This window comes from Budorcas taxicolor, chromosome 13, assembly GCF_023091745.1.
Source record: "Budorcas taxicolor isolate Tak-1 chromosome 13, Takin1.1, whole genome shotgun sequence".
In the NCBI taxonomy this organism is placed as follows: domain Eukaryota; kingdom Metazoa; phylum Chordata; class Mammalia; order Artiodactyla; family Bovidae; genus Budorcas; species Budorcas taxicolor.
The window spans coordinates 57,828,931-57,849,423 of record NC_068922.1 but is presented as its reverse complement, the minus strand read 5'-3'; the positions used below and the strand labels follow the sequence as shown (position 1 = coordinate 57,849,423).

The window sequence follows — 20,493 nt, the reverse complement described above, 5'->3', positions numbered from 1 at the left end:
CGCGAGCCTCGCTGCGCCGGCCGGCCCCGCCCTCTCGGCGAAGGTGGCTGCCGAAGTGGGCGGGGAGGTCAGGTGACCCGGCCGGCGTCCCAAGATGGCGGCTGCGGTGGCGCCCGGGAACCCGCGGCACCGTCCGGGCTGCTAAGACGGGCCCCGCGCGACTGACGACGGACGGCCCGGGCCGAGGGCCAGCGAACGGGCGGCCGCCGCCTCTGCGCGCCCCGCGGCCGGGGCTAGGCCGTGTGGCGGCGGCGCCGGGGGATGCTCGTGCTGGGCCGGGCCTCTCCCTTCTCAACTTAGGGCGGCGGCGGGCCCGCGCCCCTGGCTCCCAGGCCATGGCGCTGAGGGAGCTCAAAGTGTGTCTGCTGGGGGTGAGTGGCGGCGGGCCGACCGGGAGGGCCGCGGGAGGCCGGGCGGGCCGCAGACCCGGGCGTGCCCACGTCCCCTCCGCCCCTTCCCCCAGACTGGGTGCGGGACACCGCCTACCTGCCCAGACCCTCGCTTCGGTCCCCTGGGCCGTCCCGCCCACCTGGCCGCACCCTCCTGAAGGATTTGCTGTCGGTAGGGTTCACCCTTGTCCCTCCCTGGTGCCCAGGGACTCTTCCTGCCCCCCAAAGAGTGAAGAGTCCTCCCTGCCCTTCCATTGCTTCTGGGTTAAGAGCAGTCTTAAATAGTTTCCCCAGGTACTGGTTAGGAGTTGGCCAAGGCTTGCAGAGTAAGACTAGGAACAGGTCTTTATGTTTTACAAGCAGCATTAGTCTGCCTTCCTGTCTGCTTGGCGTTTTTGAACTTGTGGAATATCCCTGATACTTCAGGCAGATTTACCTTCCTGGGGCGGGAGTGGGGACATTCAAATCAGAAAGCCCCCAAAACTGGTTTGAAGCTTCAGCTTCCTAACTTGTCAAGGCAACTTTGCAATTTCAGAGCATACTTTCTGAAGTTGATGCTCTCTTACCAGAGTTGCTGCTTTAAAGACAGAGAAAGATTTCAATAACTAGTCTTACCCCTTCCCAGATTGGGTGGGGCTGGGATGTATCAGGAATTACTCAGAAGTAGTTCAAGAGTTCATTCTTAACATAGACTTGTTAGAGAGCAATTGAGTTTGTCACTTTGCACACTAGGCAGAAACTTGGGGTCTTTCAGAAGATCCTCACATCTTTTGTAAACTCAGATATCCTCTCCTACAATACATTTTGAAATCTTTATCATTACTCCACTGAATTTTTATGAAAACCTCCTTTACGTTTCTTTAAAATTCACCTATCCAGGATGATTCTTCCAAAATCCTGAACTTAGGGCACGAGGCAGGTTTTGGTAAGTGCCAGCAAGTAAGTTTTTCTTCTTCACCTCTCATTGTATTTCAGGATACAGGTGTGGGTAAATCAAGTATTGTGTGGCGGTTCGTGGAAGACAGTTTTGATCCCAACATCAACCCAACAATAGGGTAAGAGATTATGTTTACTGAATATGCATCTAAGGGTGTACTGAAAAGTCCTTTCAAACAAAGATGTGTTATGAGGGTAGGCGTCCCCATTCTAAAAGCTAGTGAATTTGGAGACAGTGATTACCATCATCTCTAGAAGAACTTGAAACAGTAGAGCAAGGATTGATGTGTTTTAGGAAAATCGTCTTTTAACTTGTGAGGAGTGAAAACTTGAAAGTGAAAGTATGGAATTAAAGTTTTACTTACTAGAATATACATAGAGCCTTCGATCTGTGAATAGGAACAGCAAATTTCACCTTGAAGTAAGGCAGAAGAAAAGAGGTCTTAATGCTTTTTTTCCCTGGCATGTCAACTAAAAGATACTTTAGATGGCTTTAGCTCTTCCTGAAAAATAGTTTGGAGTCTGAACCCTTCTCACACATTTCAGCACTATGGCTGCACATTCCAGTAGCAGTGATGAATTAACAGAGTAATATCAAAATGTAAGCCTTTTGGAGGTATCTGGTTCATAGGAAAAGTGAAACTGACTGGCTATAGGTTTTTGACTCTAAACTTTTCAGGCTGTTTAAATATCGTACTGTTAATACTTCCTCTGTGAGAAGTTGTGTTTTGTGTCTTTTAATACTCTTGTTAAGCTTATAAAACTAGGTAGCTCCTATGCAAAGCCTCACCCAATTGGTTGTTTCCACTTAAAGAAAAATTCTGTTCTGCCTAATTGGGAAATAATTCACAGCGTGCACGTCCACGTTTGAAGGCATCAAGATGAAATAACCACTGACTCTGAAATTCAAGTGACTTTGAATGTTCTTCAGGAAAGGACTGGGCAAGTGTCTGCACGTGTAATGTGTGAACTCATCCTCCTCTAGGCCTGCCTGTCACTACCTGCGTGGGAAAGTGAAGGGACAGGAAGTGACAGGCCCTGCTGCTGCCTCAGGAGTGACACACCTCACGCTAGTCAGCGCCCCAGACCCCACCGCCAGCTTGGTTAGAGGTGCTGCCTCACCAGAGAAGAGGGGGTGCTGAGGGTCTCTTTGGTGCTCACACGGAGGTCCGTGGCCCTGTTCTGAGCGGCCAGTCCTCCCCGTTTGACCACGTACCCAGTCCCCAAGCCCAGCTGTCTTCCCCGTTTAGTCTGGGTGAATGTCTCACAGGCAAGAGTGATGTGAGGCTTTCCCGTCATCTCCTCCACCCTTCCCTGTTTCTCTGTCCTTGGCATGTGTCTTCCTCCTTTACGATCAACCCCACGCACGCCTGAGCTCAGGAGCAACCCCCGACTCCTTCCCCAGCCCTGCCTACAGACCTGCTCCCCTGAGACAGGGCCATTCCCCAGGCCTGCTGGGCAAATTGGGGGCTCTGGAACAAGAGCTTACTGCTTCTTCAGCCCCCTGCCAACCATCCCACCCCCCTGCTCTCCTGAAATCACCTTCCCTCAGGACCTGCTTCTGTCTCACTGACAAAGCCAAGGGCTGTTTCCTTTCATTATTGCTCATCCAGTGCCGGCTGTATGCCAGATGCTAGCCTGGGTGCTGGCGATTCGGAGCAGGGCTCAGCAGACCCTGGCCTTTTGGCCCACTTCTCGATTCAAAGATAAAGCCTTACTGAGACACAGCATACCTGTTCATTTATATGTGGTCTCCACTGCTTTTCGGCTCCAGGGCAGAGTTGAATAGCTGTGACTGCGACCCCATGGTCCACAATGCCCAGAGTATTTATTATTTAGAGCTTTTCAGGAAAAGTTGACCAGCCCCTCCTGCCCTCAGGTACCTGCCAAGAAGGAGAGAGACATACTGTGTAACCAAAGCACAGGAAGTGAGTTCTTTGGCCATTTTCTGTGCTCTGAAGGAGGAATGTGGAGGCCCAGCGAGAGCATGTAGCCAGGGCCTGACCCTGGCCCAGGGCTCTGCCAATTCCCAAGGTGCCTTGCGGTGAAAGTATGAAGCACTTAGAAGCCCTGACATCTCAATATTGATGAATGAGTAGATTATATTTCAGAAGATAGTTTAGAGACAAAAGTTTCTGAAGAGTGGAAGGTAGCTGTTCGTGGTGTTGAGGGCGGTGAGTAGCATGGGGGACAGGGCATGTTGGACGGGCGGCCCGGAGGCGGACAGGCTGCAGGCCCAGGCCACGGGTGTTCTTTCTCTCCCTGTGTGCTCGCGTGCTCTTCAGTCTTCTGCCTGCCCCTCCTCCTCTGCTGAGTTCACACCTGTAGGTCTTCCTGATGCATCCTGCCTGACTCCTCTGTGCCTTTCCCAAACATGTAGGGGCTCTGCCTATGCGTGACTAAGCTCAGGAGCTCCCCATCAGAGGCCTGGCCCTCTGCGCCTCTTTCCATGGACCTTGTGGTAGAGAAAAGGCATGTCTTCAGGTACTCAAGCCAGAACCCTGGGCATCCTTTCTAGATCCCCTCCTACTGTCGCTTCTCCTCCCTGAGAGAGGGACAGTATATGCATGTTAACATGCATACTGCTAATTCTTAATCCCCTCTCTTCTCCCCTACCCGACCCCCCAGTTTTATGCATTATCTAGTGCTTGTTTTCTTGGGAGATGGAAACTTAGTAATCCTGCTTCTCTTACCTCTCCTGCTTCATTTGCCCTCCTCCTTCCGTGTTTCCATTAAAACTCTAGCACTGAGCGGCAACTCCCTGAAGCCAACATGAGTCACTTGCTCCTGTCCAGGACTCTTGAATATCCTTTCATCCCTGTTACTTTGTTGACTTCTAGACCTTCATCTTCCCTGATGGTGGTCCAGACATGGACACTGCCACCTACCAGCTGGTTAACTCTGAATCTGTTTCCCCATCAGCAAAATCGTAGTAATAACTGGCACCAACTCTGTATGAGATACTTCTTTTCAAATGTTCAGCTAAGTGCCAGGGATACTGGGGCTCAATACATGATAGCGTTGTTTTTAAAATATTTAGATCTTCTTAAAACCATTCAAAATTGCTTTTACCAAAGTAATGTGTGTGTGGTTTTTTTTCTGTAATAGCGAGGCTTATAAGTTAAGTATTAACAGTTCCCTGGTCCACTCTGACTCACTCCCTAGAGGCATCTACTTTTGTGATGGTTTTAGCTGTTTTTTTTATGATCTTTCCTCCAGATTTTTTGGTTAACATGCATATACTGCTAATTCTTGATCCCTTCTCTTCTCCCCTACCCCATCCCCCAATTTTAGGCAGTTTCTAGTGCTTGTGTTCTTGGGAGATGGAAACTTAGTAATCCTGCTTCTCTTACCTCTCCTGCTTCATTTGCCCTCCTCCTTCCGTGTTTCCATTACAGCTCTAGCACTGAGCGGCAGTGTAGCGCCTGCAAGGTCTCCAGCTGGTCTAGCTGCCTTCACATCCCAGGTCTAACACATAGTTGCTCTGTGGCCTTGAGCAAAGTATTTAACCTCTTTGTGACTAAATTTGCACATTGGGGATAATTAGTTGCCTCTAATTATAGAGTTGTGAAAATCAAGTTAAAATAGGTAAAAATTGCTTAGAATGGTACTTTCATATGGTAAGCATTTGTTATTTCTTAGCAACTGATATTTTTTGATAAACTTCTAACACTCCAGTACTCTTGCCTGGAAAATCCCATGGACAGAGAAGCGTGGTAGGCTGCAGTCCATGGGGTCGCTAAGAGTCGGACACGACTGAGCAACTTCACTTTCACTTTTCACTTTCATGCATTGGAGAAGGAAATGGCAACCCACTCCAGTGTTCTTGCCTGGAGAATCCCAGGGACGGGGGAGCCTGGTGGGCTGCCGTCTCTGGGGTCGCACAGAGTCAGACACGACTGAAGCGACTTAGCAGCAGCAGCAGCAACTGATATTTTTTGATAAACTTCTAACACTATAGTTTTTTTAAACTGTATTTAAATGGAATTAGTAGATATTGTTTTGTATCTGCTTGTTTTATTCATACTTTGTAAGGTTCATCTGTGTCATTTCATGTAATACTTTATTCTTTTTCATCTCTGTACAGTAAGTATCCCATTGGATAAATACACTAAATGCACCAGTTCATTCTACTGTCAGAATTGTGGTTGTTTCTAGTCAGGGTTTGGGAATTGGCGGGGGAATTCCTGGCTCAGAAGGAATGTGTATCTTAACTCTAGTAGATGTCTTCTGAAGTATTGTGTCAGTTTATGTTCCTGCCAGCAGTGTTTGGGAGTTCCGGTTGCTTCATGTCCCCTACAACATTAGCTGTCATCAGTCTCAATTTAGCTGTGTTGGAGGATTGGTGGTACTGCCTTATTCTGGTTTTAATTCCTGTTTCCCATAAGACTGCAGCTACTGAACACATTTTCATATCTTCATTGGTCACCTGGATACGTTGCCTGTTTGAGAATCTTGTTCATTTTTCTGTTGAGTTGTTAGTCATATTCTCATTGACTTATGGGTGTGATGTATTCTGGATATTGTAGATTCTGTGGTCATTTGTTGCATCTGACTATTGCAGATACTTTCTCACACTCTGTGACTATCCTTTTCACTCTGTGCATCTTTTAATGAAGGGTTGTTACTTTTAATATATCCATTTGATCAGTCTTTCAATGAAAGATATTATGTTAGTGCTTTTTATGTCCTTTTAATAAACTTTGATTTACCAAAGTCATGAAAATACACTCCTGTTATCCTATAGAAATTTTGTTTTGCTTCTCAGATTTAGATTTAATTTTTACCTAGGATTAATTTCTGTATGAGATGTAAAATTAGGTTGTGGGGGATTGTCTTTTTTTTTTTTTCTTTTAATTCTAGCAGAGATTTACATCTCACTTTTTTTTTTTAAAGATTATCCATAATTCACTGTTGTGTACCGAGAGCTGTGACTGTCGTAAATTGATCATCTGTATTTCTAGTGCACTTTTTATGGATTTTTTAAATTGTATCCCATCGATCTGTGTTTTAGTTTTTTTTGTAATTTTATTTATTTGTTTTTATTTCTGACTATGCTGGATCTTGGTTGCCGCCTGGGCTTTTCTATAGTTCTGGCAGGCAAGGACTGCTCTCCAGTTGCAATGCCCAGGCTCTCATTGCAGTGGCTTCTCTTGTTGTGGAGCACAGGCTCCGGGGTGTGTGGGCTTCAGTGGTTGCAGTGCATGAGCTCATTAGTTGCGGTTCCCTGGCTGTAGAGCTCAGGCTTAGTAGTTGTGGTGCACGGGCTTAGTTGCTCTGCGGCATGTGGGATCTTCCCTGACCAGGGATTGAACTCTTATCTCCTGCATTGGCTGGCAGAGTCTTAGAGGTAAGCCCTGATCTGTGTTTTTAATTGACTTACTCAAGTATAGTTTACATACAATAAAATGCACCCATTTTTAGTGAACATTTTGATGAATTCTGACAAATTGGGGAAGGAAATGGCAACCCACTCCAGTACTCTTGCCTGGAAAATCCCATGGACGGAGGAGCCTAGTAGGCTGCAGTCCATGGGATCGCTGAGAGTCGGACACGACTGAGCGACTTCACTTTCACTTTTCACTTTCATGCATTGGAGAAGGAAATGGCAACCCACTCCAGTGTTCTTGCCTGGAAAATCCCATGGACGGAGGAGCCTGGTGGGCTGCCGTCCATGGGATCGCTAAGAGTCGGACACGACTGAGCGACTTCACTTTCAGTTCCTTTAATAGTTATGGGCCTATTCATTTCTTCCTGAGTAAGTTTTGGTATTAATAGTTTGTGTCTTGCAAAGAATTTGTCCATTGTTTTGGTCTTTTAATTTATTGGCATAAAGTTGTTCATAATATTTCTCTACTATCATTTTAATGTCATTAGAATCTGTCTAGCTATTTTAATGGTCTTCTCAAAGAACCAGTTGTTTATTGTATTAATATTTCACAGTTTTTTCCCACTTTTCTTTATTATTGATCTTTACTTTTATCTTCATTTTTTCCCTTCCTTTTCTTATTTTGATTTAATTTCTTCTTTTTTAGTTTTTTTCAAGTGGAAGCTTAGCATATTGACTTTTAAGGCTTTTTACATGTATGCAATTAGAACTATAAATTTGTAAGTGCTGGTTTGGGTGAAATATCATAGATTTTGATGATTGTATTTTCATTTTCATTTAGTTCCAAGTATTTCTTTCCCTTGTGACTTTTTAGTTGTTTGGAAGTATGTTTTCTAACTTCCAATTATTTGGGGATTTTCCATAAATTTTCAACTACTATGATTTGTAGTTTAAATCCACTGGATCAGAGGACGTAACTCATTAAATTATTTCACACCTCTTTACATTTAATGCTTATTTTATGGCCTAGCATGTGATCTTCATGAATGTTCCATGTTTAGCAGAAAAGAATATGTTTTGCTGCTGTAAATGTGTTCTGTAAATGTTAAACAATCAGCTTGACTAATAGCACTGTTCCTTTCCTCTGTATATTTAACTCATTCTTTTCCCCCTCATTTGCAGGGAAAGGAGTGTTTGAAATCCAACCCTAATTGAAGATTTGTCTAGTTCTGTTTTTAGTTTAATCAATTTTGGTTGATATGTTTTGAAGCTCTTACTATTGAGCATATCTATTAATACATTTTATTTATTTTTTTTAATTTTTATTTTTACTTTATTTTGCTTTACAATTCTGTATTGGTCTTGCCACAAACATTTTATTGTTTTTATTCTTGATGGCGTGACCCTTTTGTTATCATGAAATGTCCCTCTTTTTCCCTGGCAACAGTCCTGAGTCTGAATTCTTCTCGGTCTTATATGAATACACGCTCTTCAGCTCTGTGTTGATTAGTGTTTGCATATCTTTTCCCATCCATTTACATTCAGCCTATTTCTATCTTTATATCTAAAGTGAGTTTTTGCAGATAGACAGCATTATGGGTCTCACGTTTTAATTGGAGTAGTTGCACCAGCCGTCTAATACAGTTGTAGGTAGCTGCATGTGACTGTCTGAACTTAAGTATAAATTTTATCTTGAGTTCCTTGGTCACACTAGCTACCATTCAGGTTCTCCTTGTGGAAGGCTCTGTTGTACAGTACTGGTTTAGACCATTTTTATTTTTTATAGCTATCAATATGGCTTGGCTTAAATCTGCCATCTTGCTGTATTTTTCTACTTGCCCCTTATTAATGGTTCCATTTTCTCTCTGCTACTGGCTTTTTAGCCCTACCACTTCTGTTGTTTTAGTGGTTGTGCTTTGATTTGCAATATACTTCTTTATCATTCTTCCTTCAAATAATGGACAGTTTCACATATAGTATAGGAACCTTACAGGAGTATGCTTTCATTTCTCCTCGCTGATCCATAGTGTTATTACTGTCATATATTTTGCTTCTGCATCTTATAAAATCCACAGTACAGTTGTTTTTTTGTTTTGGGGTTTTTTTTTGCCTTAGTCAATGATCTTTGAAAGAAACTATTAGTCCTTTTTTTTGGTCCTTGTCCCAGTGTCACAGTTTCTTAATTCCTTTATCTGTGTAATAAGTCTCTCTGTCCAGTGGAGTGAGTACTTCTGTGTTATTCTTCAATAATTTCTTGGCTATTCTTGGCCTGTTACATTTCCATGTGAACATTAGTGGTCTCTTTTTTCATACCAACACACTAATTCCCATTGTGTTTTTGATTGACGTTTCATTGAATTTATAGATTGGTTTGGAGAGAAATGACATCTATATGATATTGCATCTCTAATATATGATGTATTCTTCCATTTGTTAGGCTTTTTTAATTTTTCCTGAGCATTTTTTCTGCTTTTCTGTTTAGTGGCCTGGTACGTCTTTTGTCAGATTTTATCCAACTGGTTTGATGTTTCAATGTAGTTTTCTGCTGTTTTTGTGCTAAATGGTATTGCTTTGAAGTCTTCATTTCTAATCCTTAAACTTTTTGTATCTTTTAATGAGTAGGATCTCTAGTTCAGTTTTGAATAGAAATGATCATACTGGATATTCTAATCTTAGCAGGTAAGTTTTCACTATTATGCCACTAAATATGTTTGCTGTAGGGTTTTTATACACACACCTTAGCATATTACAGAGTGTCTTTTTTTAATCATATGCTGGAGTTTTTTGTTTTTTGGTTTTTTAAGTGTGAAGTGTGGATGGAGATTTTTATTCATTTATTGGCTTGATTGTGTAATTACTTTTTTATGCTATTAATGTGGTAAGTTGTTCAATTTTCATGGAATAAATCCACTTATATTGTGATATATTATTCTTTTTACGTATCACTGGCTTTAATTTACTCTCTTTTAGAACTTCCATGTATGTTTATGAGTAAGATTGTCATGAAGTATCCCTTTCTGTAATGTACATGTCAGGTTTGGTATGAAAGTTTTGCTTCCCTGATGAAACTATTAATAGTTGAGAAGCTCTTTTATGAAAGAGTTTGTAAAAAAAAAAAAAATGCTGCTATGACTTTTAAATGATTAGCAAAATGCATGTGGGTTTTGAGTTGTCCTTGTGTAATAGGGTTTAAGAAGTCAATTTCATTCATAGTTGTAAGGTTATTCATTTTCAGGTTTTCTATTTCTTGCTTTGATTTTGATAGATTGTGGTTTGTTTGTTTAAGGATTTTGACTATTTTCATATACTTCTCTCAATTTATTGGCAAAAAGATGTTAACATTTTATTCTGTTTACATTTTACACATATCCCTTTTACATTTCTGATACTGGTTTTGCCTTTGATGAGCTCTACAGTCTTTCTTCTTTATTTCATTAATCCATGCTCCTATTCTTTATAGTTTCTGTCCTGTTCAACATGCTAATTTTTTCTAAATTCTTGAGATAGATAGTCATATAATTGATTTTCACTCCTTATTTTCAGTTGTATTCCTTGTTTTAAAACTGTAGTCATCGCTTTTACCAGATCAGACTAGTTTTTATAAAATATCATCTCAGTCATTCATTTCGGAATATTTTCAAGTTTCTATTATGATTTCATCTTTGATCCAAACATCATTTAGATGTGTTTGTTGAATCCCAAATATAGGGAAATTTTCTAGTTAATATTTTTAGTGATTACTGCATAATTGCATTGAAATTAGCAAACATATTTAAATCCTTTATTACTGATATAATTTGCAATTTGCCTGGCATATGTTGATTTTGGTAAGTGTTTCATATGTGTTTGAAAAGATGGCATACTTTATCTGTTTTGCAGCTGCATTAAGTACTTAACAAATCTAGAATCCTATATCTTACTACGATACAAACCTTCTACCATCTGAGCTGTTCTCTTTAGCTCTGGCAATGCACTTTGCCTTGAGGTCTAATTGTGACTGTTAATATAACAGCACTATTTCCTGTGGTCAGTATTTGCGTGGCGCATCTTTGTCTCTTTTTTGTTTTTTAACCTTTCTGTATCTTTTTACTTAAGGTGGGTTTCTTGTAAGCAGCTTATGATTTGAATTTTATAATATTATATATATTCCATATAACCACCCCTAATCAAGATCCAGAGATTTCCATCATCTCAGAAGTCTGTTTCTGTGAGTCCCACTCCCCATAAGTGGCATCTGTGCTGACTTCAGTCACTGTGGATTAATTTGGCTGTTCTTGAATTTTACGTAAGTGAAATAATACAGAATGCACTGTTTGGTGTCCTATTTCTTCCCCATAAAACAATGTTTCAGAGATTCAACCATATTGTTGTATGTATCATAATCTTTTTTTTTAATTGGTGACTGATACTCTCCTATGTGAATAGGTAACTGTTTGTTTACCCATTTTCCTGGTTATGGACATCCAGGTTGTTTTCAGTTTGGGGCTGTTATGAATATAGTACTGTGATCATTCTTTTACAACGCTTTTAGTAGTCATAGGTTTTCGTTTCCTTTGGGTAAATAACTAAGAGTAGAATTTCTGGTTCATAGGAAAGGTGCATTTATAGAACTTAGTATGAAGTTGTCAACTTGGATGTATCATTTTACCCTCCCACCTGCAGTGTACAGAAGTCCAGTTGCCCTACATCCTCACCAGTTGTCTTTTTAACTTCAGTTTTTCTAGTGGATTTAAAATGGTATCTCATTGTGCTTTTAATCTGCATTTCCCAGATGACTAGTAATATTAAGCATCTTTGCATGTGTTTCTTTGTCATTCACTATGAAGTCACTACTCAAGTCTTTTGCCCATTTTTTCTTACTTCTTGCCTTATCTCTTACAGACGTGTAGAAATTCTTTACATATTACAAATAGAACTCTTGTCAGATATATTTATTGTGAATATTTTCCTGCATTCTGTGGCTTGCCTTTTCATTTTCTTAATGATGTCTACTAATGAGGAGTTTTAATTTTAATGAAGTCCGTATTAGCAATTGGTGTTCCTGGGTTCATGCTTTTTTTGGTCCTCTAAACAAACACTGCTTGCCCTAAGTTCTCAAAGATGTTCTCCTATGTTTCATCATAGTTTTAGCTTTACTTTTAGTTGTTTTAGCTTTAGTTTTAGTTCTTTGATCCATCTCAGATTAATTTTTCTGTATTCTGTGAAGTAGAGGTAAGATTCATTATTTTCTGATGTAATTATCCAGTTGTCCCAGCATCATTTGTTGAAAGCCTTTCTATCCCCATTGAGTAGCCTTGGCATCTTAATAAATCATAATATTGAGTCTTCTGATCCGTGAACATGGTGTCTTTCTCCATTTACTTAGGTCTCCTTTAGTTTGTCTCTGCATCATTTTGTATTCAATGCAGGAGTCTTAAAAAAGTGTTTTTGTTGAAAAATCTTGCCTAAGTAGTAATGTTTTTTAAACTACTGTAAATGGAATTGTAGTATTTTTATCTGCAGTTTTTTGTAGAAACACCATTGAATTTCACATGTTTACCTTGTATACTTTAATACTGTTAAATTCACCTTTTTTTGATAACTGTTTTGTAGAGTCCTTATAATTTTTTACATCCATGATTATGTTGTCTGAGAATAAAGTCAGTTTGCCTTCTTTTCCTTTTAATTTTTTCAATACCATGCTGCATTGTCTAGAACAACCATATTGAATAAAACTAGTGAACAATATCCTTGCCTTTTCCCAGTCTTAGTGGGAGAGCATTTAACATTGTACCCTTAAGTATGATGTCCACTGTAGGGTGCTCATTGTTAAGAAAATTTCTTCTTTTTCTGGTTTGCTGAAAGTTTTTTTTTTTTTTTAAATCAAGAATAGGTCTTAAATTTTGTCTTAATACTTTCATGCATCTTTTTAGATGATACTATAGCTTCTTGCCACCATTTTTCTGTGAATGTGGTGGATAACTGTGGTCATTATCAATTGCTAAGTAACTAATTATCCCAATACTTAGATTATCCCAATACTTAGCCACTTGAAACAACAAACTTTATTCCACATTTTCTGTGGATCAGGAATCAGAGTGGCTTATCTGGCATGGTTCTGACTCAGGGCCTTTTGTGGTGGTGCAGTCAAGATGTCCCAGTCAAATCAGAGCTGCAGTCATTTGAAAGCTTGGCTGGGGTTCAGGATCTGCTTCCAAGATGGCGCACTCACATGGCTGTTGGCTGGAGGCCTCAGTTTCTGAAATCTTCACCATGTAGGCCTCACCAGTGGGCTGCATGAGTGTCTTCACAACAGGGTAGCTAACTTTCCCCAGGACAAGTGACCCAGGAGAGAGCAAAGAAGAATCTGAAGTATTTTTATGACCCCTTGGAAGGAAGTTACTAATAAGCCCATTCCAGACTCACAGGGTATGGAATTAAGCTCCAGTCTAGAAGGAGTATCAAAAGGCAAAAAATGAACATACTTTATTATAACTAACAGAATCACATTAATTTGATTTACATTAATTTAATCATTATTACTGTATAATCATATCATGTGTAAACATTAGACAAACTCAGATTGAGAAACTGTTCACAAAATGACAGGTGTATAATCCTCAAAAGTCTCAAAGTTTAAAAAGCCAAGGAAAGACTGAAAAGCGGACCCAGACTGAAGGAGCCTCAAGAGTCATGACAACTAAATACAGCATGTGTTTTGAACCACAAAGGATATTATTGGAACAATTGGTAAAACTCAAATGGGCTCTGAGGACTAGATGGTAGTAATGTGCTGGTGTTAATTTCACAGTTTTGATTATCTTATTCTGCTTATGTTTGTAGGAAAGATAATCTTGTTTGTAGGAAATGTCCACTAATGTTCAGAGGTAATGAGGCAACTTACTCTCAAATGGCTCAAGATAAGTAAATTCTGTATTTGTAACTTTTCTCTAAATTAGAGACTGTTTCAGTGTTTTTTAATGATGGCTATTTTACTGTAAATAAAGGCATTAAGAGACAACCAACTGTTATCTCCCTAGTGTCATGAAAAGACAGCTGATTGCTCAGTATGAAAGAGTATAATGTTGAGCTGCTGATGCCCTCATGCTGTCTCCATGAGCCTGGGCCACCCCAGCCCTTGGCCACATACCTCCCTGCTTGGCCCACCTTACAGGGACTCTGAGATTGAGTAATTATTCAGGGTAGGGAAAAGAAGGAAATGCAAAACTCTTTTCATTTTATTTGACACACATGTTACCTGTGTCCATGTCCCTTCATTCCTTCCTAGAGTTGACTTTTTATCTGATGTCATTTCCCTTCTGCCTAAAGAACTGTTTCAGCATTTCATGTATTCTCAGGGATACTGGTAATAGATCCCTCAGTTTTTGTTGCTCTAAAAAAGTCTGTATTGCATCCTCACTTTTAAAGGATATTTTTGCTAGGTAAAGATTTCTGGAATGTTCCCCCTTTTTTATTTTGTTTTGTACAGCATAATGATTTGATATTGGAAGGTATTGTGAAATGGTAACATAATAGCTTTAGTTAAACATCCAGTCACCACACATTGTTAGAAATTTTTTTCTTGGGATGAGAACATTCAAGATTTACTCAGCAACTTTCAAATACACAGTATGGTATTATTAGCTGTAGTCACCATGCTGTATGTTACGTGGGTGAAGTGAGTGAAGGTGTCAGAGGTACCTACTTCCAGTTATGCGGTAAATAAGTCCTGGAGGTATAATGTACAGGCTTTTTTCTTCTAGCATTTTGAAAATGGTCTTCTGCTGTGTTATGGCCTCCATGGTTTGTGCTGAGTGGCTTGTCACCATCCTTAGCATCATTCCTCTGTATGTAACATCTTTTTATTACCTGGCTGCTTTAAGATCTCTGTTTTTTTTTAATTAATTTTTGATGCAGTGTAGTTGATTTGTAATGTGTTATTTTCTGCTTTACAGCAAAGTGAATCAGTTATATGTATGCATATATCCATTCTTCTAGGTTCTTTTCCCATGTAGGTCACAGGAGAGTGTTGAACAGAGTCCTCTGTGCTCTACAGCGGATCTTTATATGTTCTAGGATCTCATTGTCTTTTGTCTTCCGTTGTTTACTGTTGTGTACTAGGTGCTTGTTGTCCTCTGGGGTGACTGAGTTGCTTGGATTAGAAATACGATGGCTTGGGACATTTTCAACCATCATTTCTTTAAATATTTTGTCTACCCCATTCTCTTGCTCTGCCTGTAGGATTCCAGTTATTCGAGTGTTAAGCCATTCAGTATTATTCAAGCAGGTGACTGAGCCCTCGGTTTTGTTTCACTTTGTTTCTCCACCTTTTTCTCTCTATTCTTAGGATCACATTGTTTCTGTTGATCTGTCTTTAAGTTCAGTTGATCCTCCTACTGCCTTTTAAGCACATCCTGTATATTTTTTTCACTTCAGATACTGTCTTTAATTCTAGAATCTTTATTTGGTGGTGGTTTTTAAATATTTTGTAAGCTTCTCTGTTCACTCAATATAACTCCTTTTCTTTAAATCCTGATTATAACAGCTTTTAGAGCATTTGTCTACTAGTGCCAACATCTGGATCAGCTCATGATCTGTTGGTGTTTACTCTTTTTTTTTCTCTTGACCTTGGATCACATTTCTTTGCAATTGTAGTAGTTTTTCTTTAATTATTGTTGTTTGCTGACTGCTGCAGAAGGTATGTTGTTGTGGGGATTTTATATTATCTTTTGCTAAGGAGTGCTGAGTATCCCTTTGAATTTGTTCAGGTTTGGTTTTACACTCTGTTAGGATGGTTCCATTGGAGTATTTAGCCTCATGGCACATCCTTATTCTGGGTGCATGGTCTTTACTTCTGAAATGTGGCCTATCTGGGTTTTGATCCTTGGCAGGATCAAAACTGCCAACTCTTCCTGTCCTGCAGTTGGCAGCTGCTGTCTTGCTGTCCTTGCAGCCCACCCCTCTCTCCCCACCACCCCCCCACCCCCAACCGCCATGTGTGAGTGGTTTAAAGTGACTCTGGATTTGAGCGGATTTGATGTGTGCATCTGAGGCTTCCTCTGCACCATCTTCCTCCCAGGGTACCCCCTCTCCCTCTCCAGCACAATGGTAGCCCCAGACCCCGTCGTCTAGCCGGCAGTTTTCTGCTTGATCAGTTGGGGAGGGTCCTCCCCATGCAGGTACCACCACCAGTCTGGACTCCAGAACTCTCAACTTTGACTTTTCATTTGAATCTTTAATTAATTTTGCTTTTATGATAATTACTGGTGTATTATGTTTAAATACAGCAGTTTTACACTTTGCTTCTTATTTACCTGGTCCTGTGTTCTTTGGACTGAATTTTGTTTTGGTTTTAATGCCATGTTTCTGAACCCTTAGTTATCTCGGTACTTACACATTCTTCTTGGTCAGTCTCTCAGTCATGTCTGACTCTTTGCAACCACATGGACTGCAGCACACCAGACTTCCCTGTCTTTCATGGTCTCCGAGTTTTCTCAGACTCATGTCCATTGAGTCAGTGATGCTATTAAATGGTGATGCCATTTAGTTGTTAAAGAACAACTAAATAATTCATTAGTTGTTCTTTAACTCTTTACTCTCACCATCATCTTATGTATCCTAGCCTTATTCCAGTCTAATGTAAGTTGCTTTCACCACATTCCAACAACGCAAGAATCTCAAATCTAATTTCTCTATCTCCTGGATTGTATGCTCTTACCTTGTATTGTAATTCCAGACCTCACAGGACCTTTATTATTGCTACACAGTCACCATTCCTGTCCCTTTTTTCCACATGTTATTTTTACTGTTGCTTTACATTCCTGCCTGCATTTCTGTCCTTCCATCTGGGTTATTTACTTCATTCTGAAGAAACACCATTTCATATCTCCTTTACTGTACTCTTCTGGTGCTGGGTTTTTTTGTTTGAAAATGTCTTTATGTCATCTTTTTTAAATTGAGCTTTTATTTACATACAATAAAATGTATAATTTACCTAGTCTTTGTGTTGTGCTTAAGTGCCACCAAGCTATAGGACATTTCTATTACCCCAGAAAGCTCCCTTCCTGCTGTATCCACCTTTGCCTCGCCAACCTAACCGCCATCTGACTTCTATCATGGTAGAGTAAATATATGTTTTTAAACTTTATATAAGTGGAATCTTACTATATGTACTCATTTGTGCTGCCTTCTTTTGCTCACAATACTGTTTTTGAGAGTCATCCATGTTTTTGCATGTATCAGGAGTTTGTTCCTTTTTATTGCTCAGTAATATTGTATGAATATACCACAATTTGTTTATCCAGTCTCCTGTTGATGGGCATTTAAATAGAGTCCAGTTTTAAGCTCTTATAAATAAAGATGCTTTGAATAATTGTATACATTTTTGTGTGTGGAGTAAACTCCCGGAGTTTACTCAAACTCTTGTCCCTTCTCCTCCCTGCCTTCAGTCTTTCCCAGCAGCAGGGTCTTTTCAAATGAGTCAGTTCTTCCCATCAGGTGGCCAAAGTAGTGGAGTTTCCGCTTCAGCATCAGTCCTTCCAATGAATATTCAGGACTGTTTTCCTTTAGGATGGACTGGTTGGATCTCCTTGCAGTCCAAGGGATGCTCAAGAGTCTTCTCCAGCACCACAGTTGAAAAGTTATCAATTCTTTGGTGCTCATCTTTCTTTATAGTCCAACTCTCACATCCATACGTGACTACTGGAAAAACCGTAGCTTTGACTAGACGGACCTTTGTTGGCAAAGTAATGTCTGCTTTTTAATATGCTGTCTAGGTTGGTTGTAACTTTCCTTCCAAGGAGGAAGCATCTTTTAATTTCATGGCTGCAGTCACCATTTGCAGTGATTTTGGAGCCCCCAAAAATAAAGTCTGTCACTGTTTCCATCTATTTGCCATGAAGTGAAGGGACCAGATGCCATGATCTTCGTTTTCTGAATGTTGAGCTTTAAGCCAACTTTTTCACTCTCCTCTTTCACTTTCATCAAGAGGCTCTGTAGTTCTTTTTCGCTTTCTGCCATAAGGATGGTGTCATCTACATATCTGAGGTTATTGATATTTCTCCTAGCAATCTTGATTCCAGCTTGTGCTTCATCCAGCCTAGCGTTTGTCATGATGTATTCTGCATCATGACAGAGTACATAAGTTAAATAAGCAGGGTGACAATATACAGCCTTGATGTACTCCTTTTCCTATTTGGAACCAGTCTGTTGTTCCATGTTCAGTTCTAACTGTTGCTTCCTGACCTGCATACAGATTTCTCAAGAGGCACGTCAGGTGGTCTGGTATTCCCATCTCTTTCAGAATTTTCCAGCGTTTGTTGTGATCCATACAGTCAAAGGCTTTGGCATAGTCATTAAAGCAGAAGTAGATGTTTTTCTGGAACTCTCTTGCTTTTTTGATGATCCAGTGGATGTTGGCAATTTGATCTCTGGTTCCTCTGCCTTTTCTAAATCCAGCTTGAACATCTGGAAGTTCATGATTTACGTATTGTTGAAGCCTGGCTTGGAGAATATTGAGCATTACTTTGCTAACGTGTGAGATGAGTGCAATTGTGTGGTAGTTTGAACGTTCTTTGGCATTGCCTTTCTATGGGATTGGAATGAAAACTGACCTTTTCCAGTCCTGTGGCCAGGACTGAGTTTTCCAAATTTGCTGGCATATTGAGTGTAGCAGTTTCACAGCATCATCTTTCAGGATTTGAAATAGCTCAACTGGAGTTCCAACACTTCCACTAGCTTTGTTTGTAGTGATGCTTCCTAAGGCCCACTTGACTTCGTATTCAAGGATGTCTGGCTCTAGGTGAGTGATCACACCATTGTGATTATCTGGGTCGTGAAGATCTTTTTTGTATAGTTCTTCCGTGTATTTTTGCCACCTCTTCTTAATATCTTCTGCTTCTGTTAGGTCCATACCACTTCCTTCCTTTATTGTGCCCATCTTTGCATGAAATGTCCCCTTGGTATCTCTGATTTTCTTGAAGAGATCTCTAGTCTTTCCCATTCTGTTGTTTTCCTCTATTGCTTTGTATTATACACGTTACTTTTGAGCATATACCTGAAAAGTGTATACTTTTGAGCATATTTTTTATCATTGTATAACATTAACCTAAGCTTAGCAGCTTAAAACAACAATGAATATGTATTGTCTCACAGATTTTGAAGGTTAGAAATCAGGAGCAGCTTAGCTGGCTATTCTGCTGACCCCTCTATAGGGCTGCCTGAGTGTCCTCCCAACACCGGAGCCCGAGATGGAAGCCACAATGTCTGTGTGACCTCACCTTCATTTCCGTGATATCCTTCTGGTTACACGGGACAGCTTCACTCACTGTGGATGGGGACTACACAAGGACATCCATACCACGAATACCCTTAGGGCCGTCTTGAATGCTGGCACCACAGTAGGTTTTAAGGCATGTTTATAAGAACTTGCTGTTTTCCAAAGTGCTTACATACTCTTCTCCGTTCCTACCGACACTACATGAAAAGTCCATTTGCTCCACATTTTCATCAGTTGTTTTTAATTTTAGCTATTTTGGCAGATTGCAATCATTTTTTGAGGCCTGTTTTCATTAGATACAGAATTCTCAGTTTTCAGTTATTGCCTCTCAGGCCTTTGACTATACTGTATCCCATTTTCATATGACTTCATCTGTCTTGATTGAAGTCAGGTGTTAGTCTTGTTGCTGTCTCAATATTAATGTGTCATTTTCTTCTTCCGGGAGCCTTTGAGATTTCCTCTTCGTTGTTAGGTTCCAGCAGTCTATCTTAGATATGCTTAGGTGAGATTTTTGGTTTATTCATTCTGCTTGGGTTCATAGGATGTCTTGAGCCTGTGGTTTGATGCCTTTCAAGTTGGAAAATTCTCAACCATTATCTCTTCAATATTGCTCCATTTTCTCTCCTCACGTTCTCAGGCTGCTATTACAGATAGTTTAGAATTTGTGTGTGTGCCTCTTCCACTCTTCTATATTTTCCTTTTTTTTCCTCCATGCCTTAAACTAGGTATTTTCTCCTAGCCCTTCATCCAGTTTATTAATCACTTTTTCAACTAATTCTAATCTCATTTTAAACCTATCTATGAGGTTCTTCATTTCAGTTATTATTTTTCTAAAGTTCTAGAATACTGTTGATTTTCTTTAGCATACCTTTTGTTTGTTTGTTTGTTTTTGCTGAAATTACTGTACTAATCACTGTTATGATACAATCTTTTGTTATCTTCTTAGTAAATATTGAAAACTATAGTCATTTTTCTATTTATTTACTTACTTTTTGTCTGACCCCACCACTCCATAGTTCTATGAGAAGGGGAACCTTATCCAAAATAACCACTGATGTATCCTCAGTGCCTAGCCCTTAGTTATTTGCTCAGTAAAAAAAAAAATTTTCTTTAATTAAAAGATTTTTATAGTTGAATACAGCCATTATTTCTCTTTACCAATCTAATTGATTTCAGATCCTCCTCTTATCATCTTCTGCCCTGTTATTTCACTGAAACCACTGTTTCAGAGTTTAACATCAACTCATGAATGGCCATTTGATTGTATTTGTCCTCTCTAGAAGTATCTGATATTCTTTTTTCCCTGCAGAGCCTCTTATTACCTGGCATACAGTTCTGATTCTCCTCCTTCCTACCTCGTGGGATGGTCCTCTTTTTTCTGTTTCTTGGCCTTGGCATCCACTCCTAAAATGTGGGAGCAGGGAGGGTTTCTGCCATGGTCCTGGGTCTTCCAGGTGACTTCATTCACACTCACAGCCTTAAGAAGATCCCCTTTCTCCAGTGACTCTGTATGCCTGCTGTGTCGCTACAGACACACTCTGGACACCACATGTCCGCCTCTGACCTCCTCTCCCCACCCTCTC

General features: G+C 40.1%; 1 protein-coding gene across 1 annotated transcript in view; it reads left to right on the top strand.

Moving 5' to 3' along the window:
• The first annotated feature begins 212 nt into the window (after window positions 1-212).
• RAB22A (RAB22A, member RAS oncogene family) overlaps window positions 213-20,493 on the top strand; it is a 46,371-nt gene continuing 26,090 nt past the window's right edge. The window contains exons 1-2 of the mRNA XM_052650821.1: window positions 213-371; window positions 1,365-1,444. Of these exons, the coding sequence (XP_052506781.1) occupies window positions 336-371; window positions 1,365-1,444 (116 nt within the window). The 5' untranslated portion in view covers window positions 213-335. The remainder of the gene's footprint in view (window positions 372-1,364; window positions 1,445-20,493) is intronic.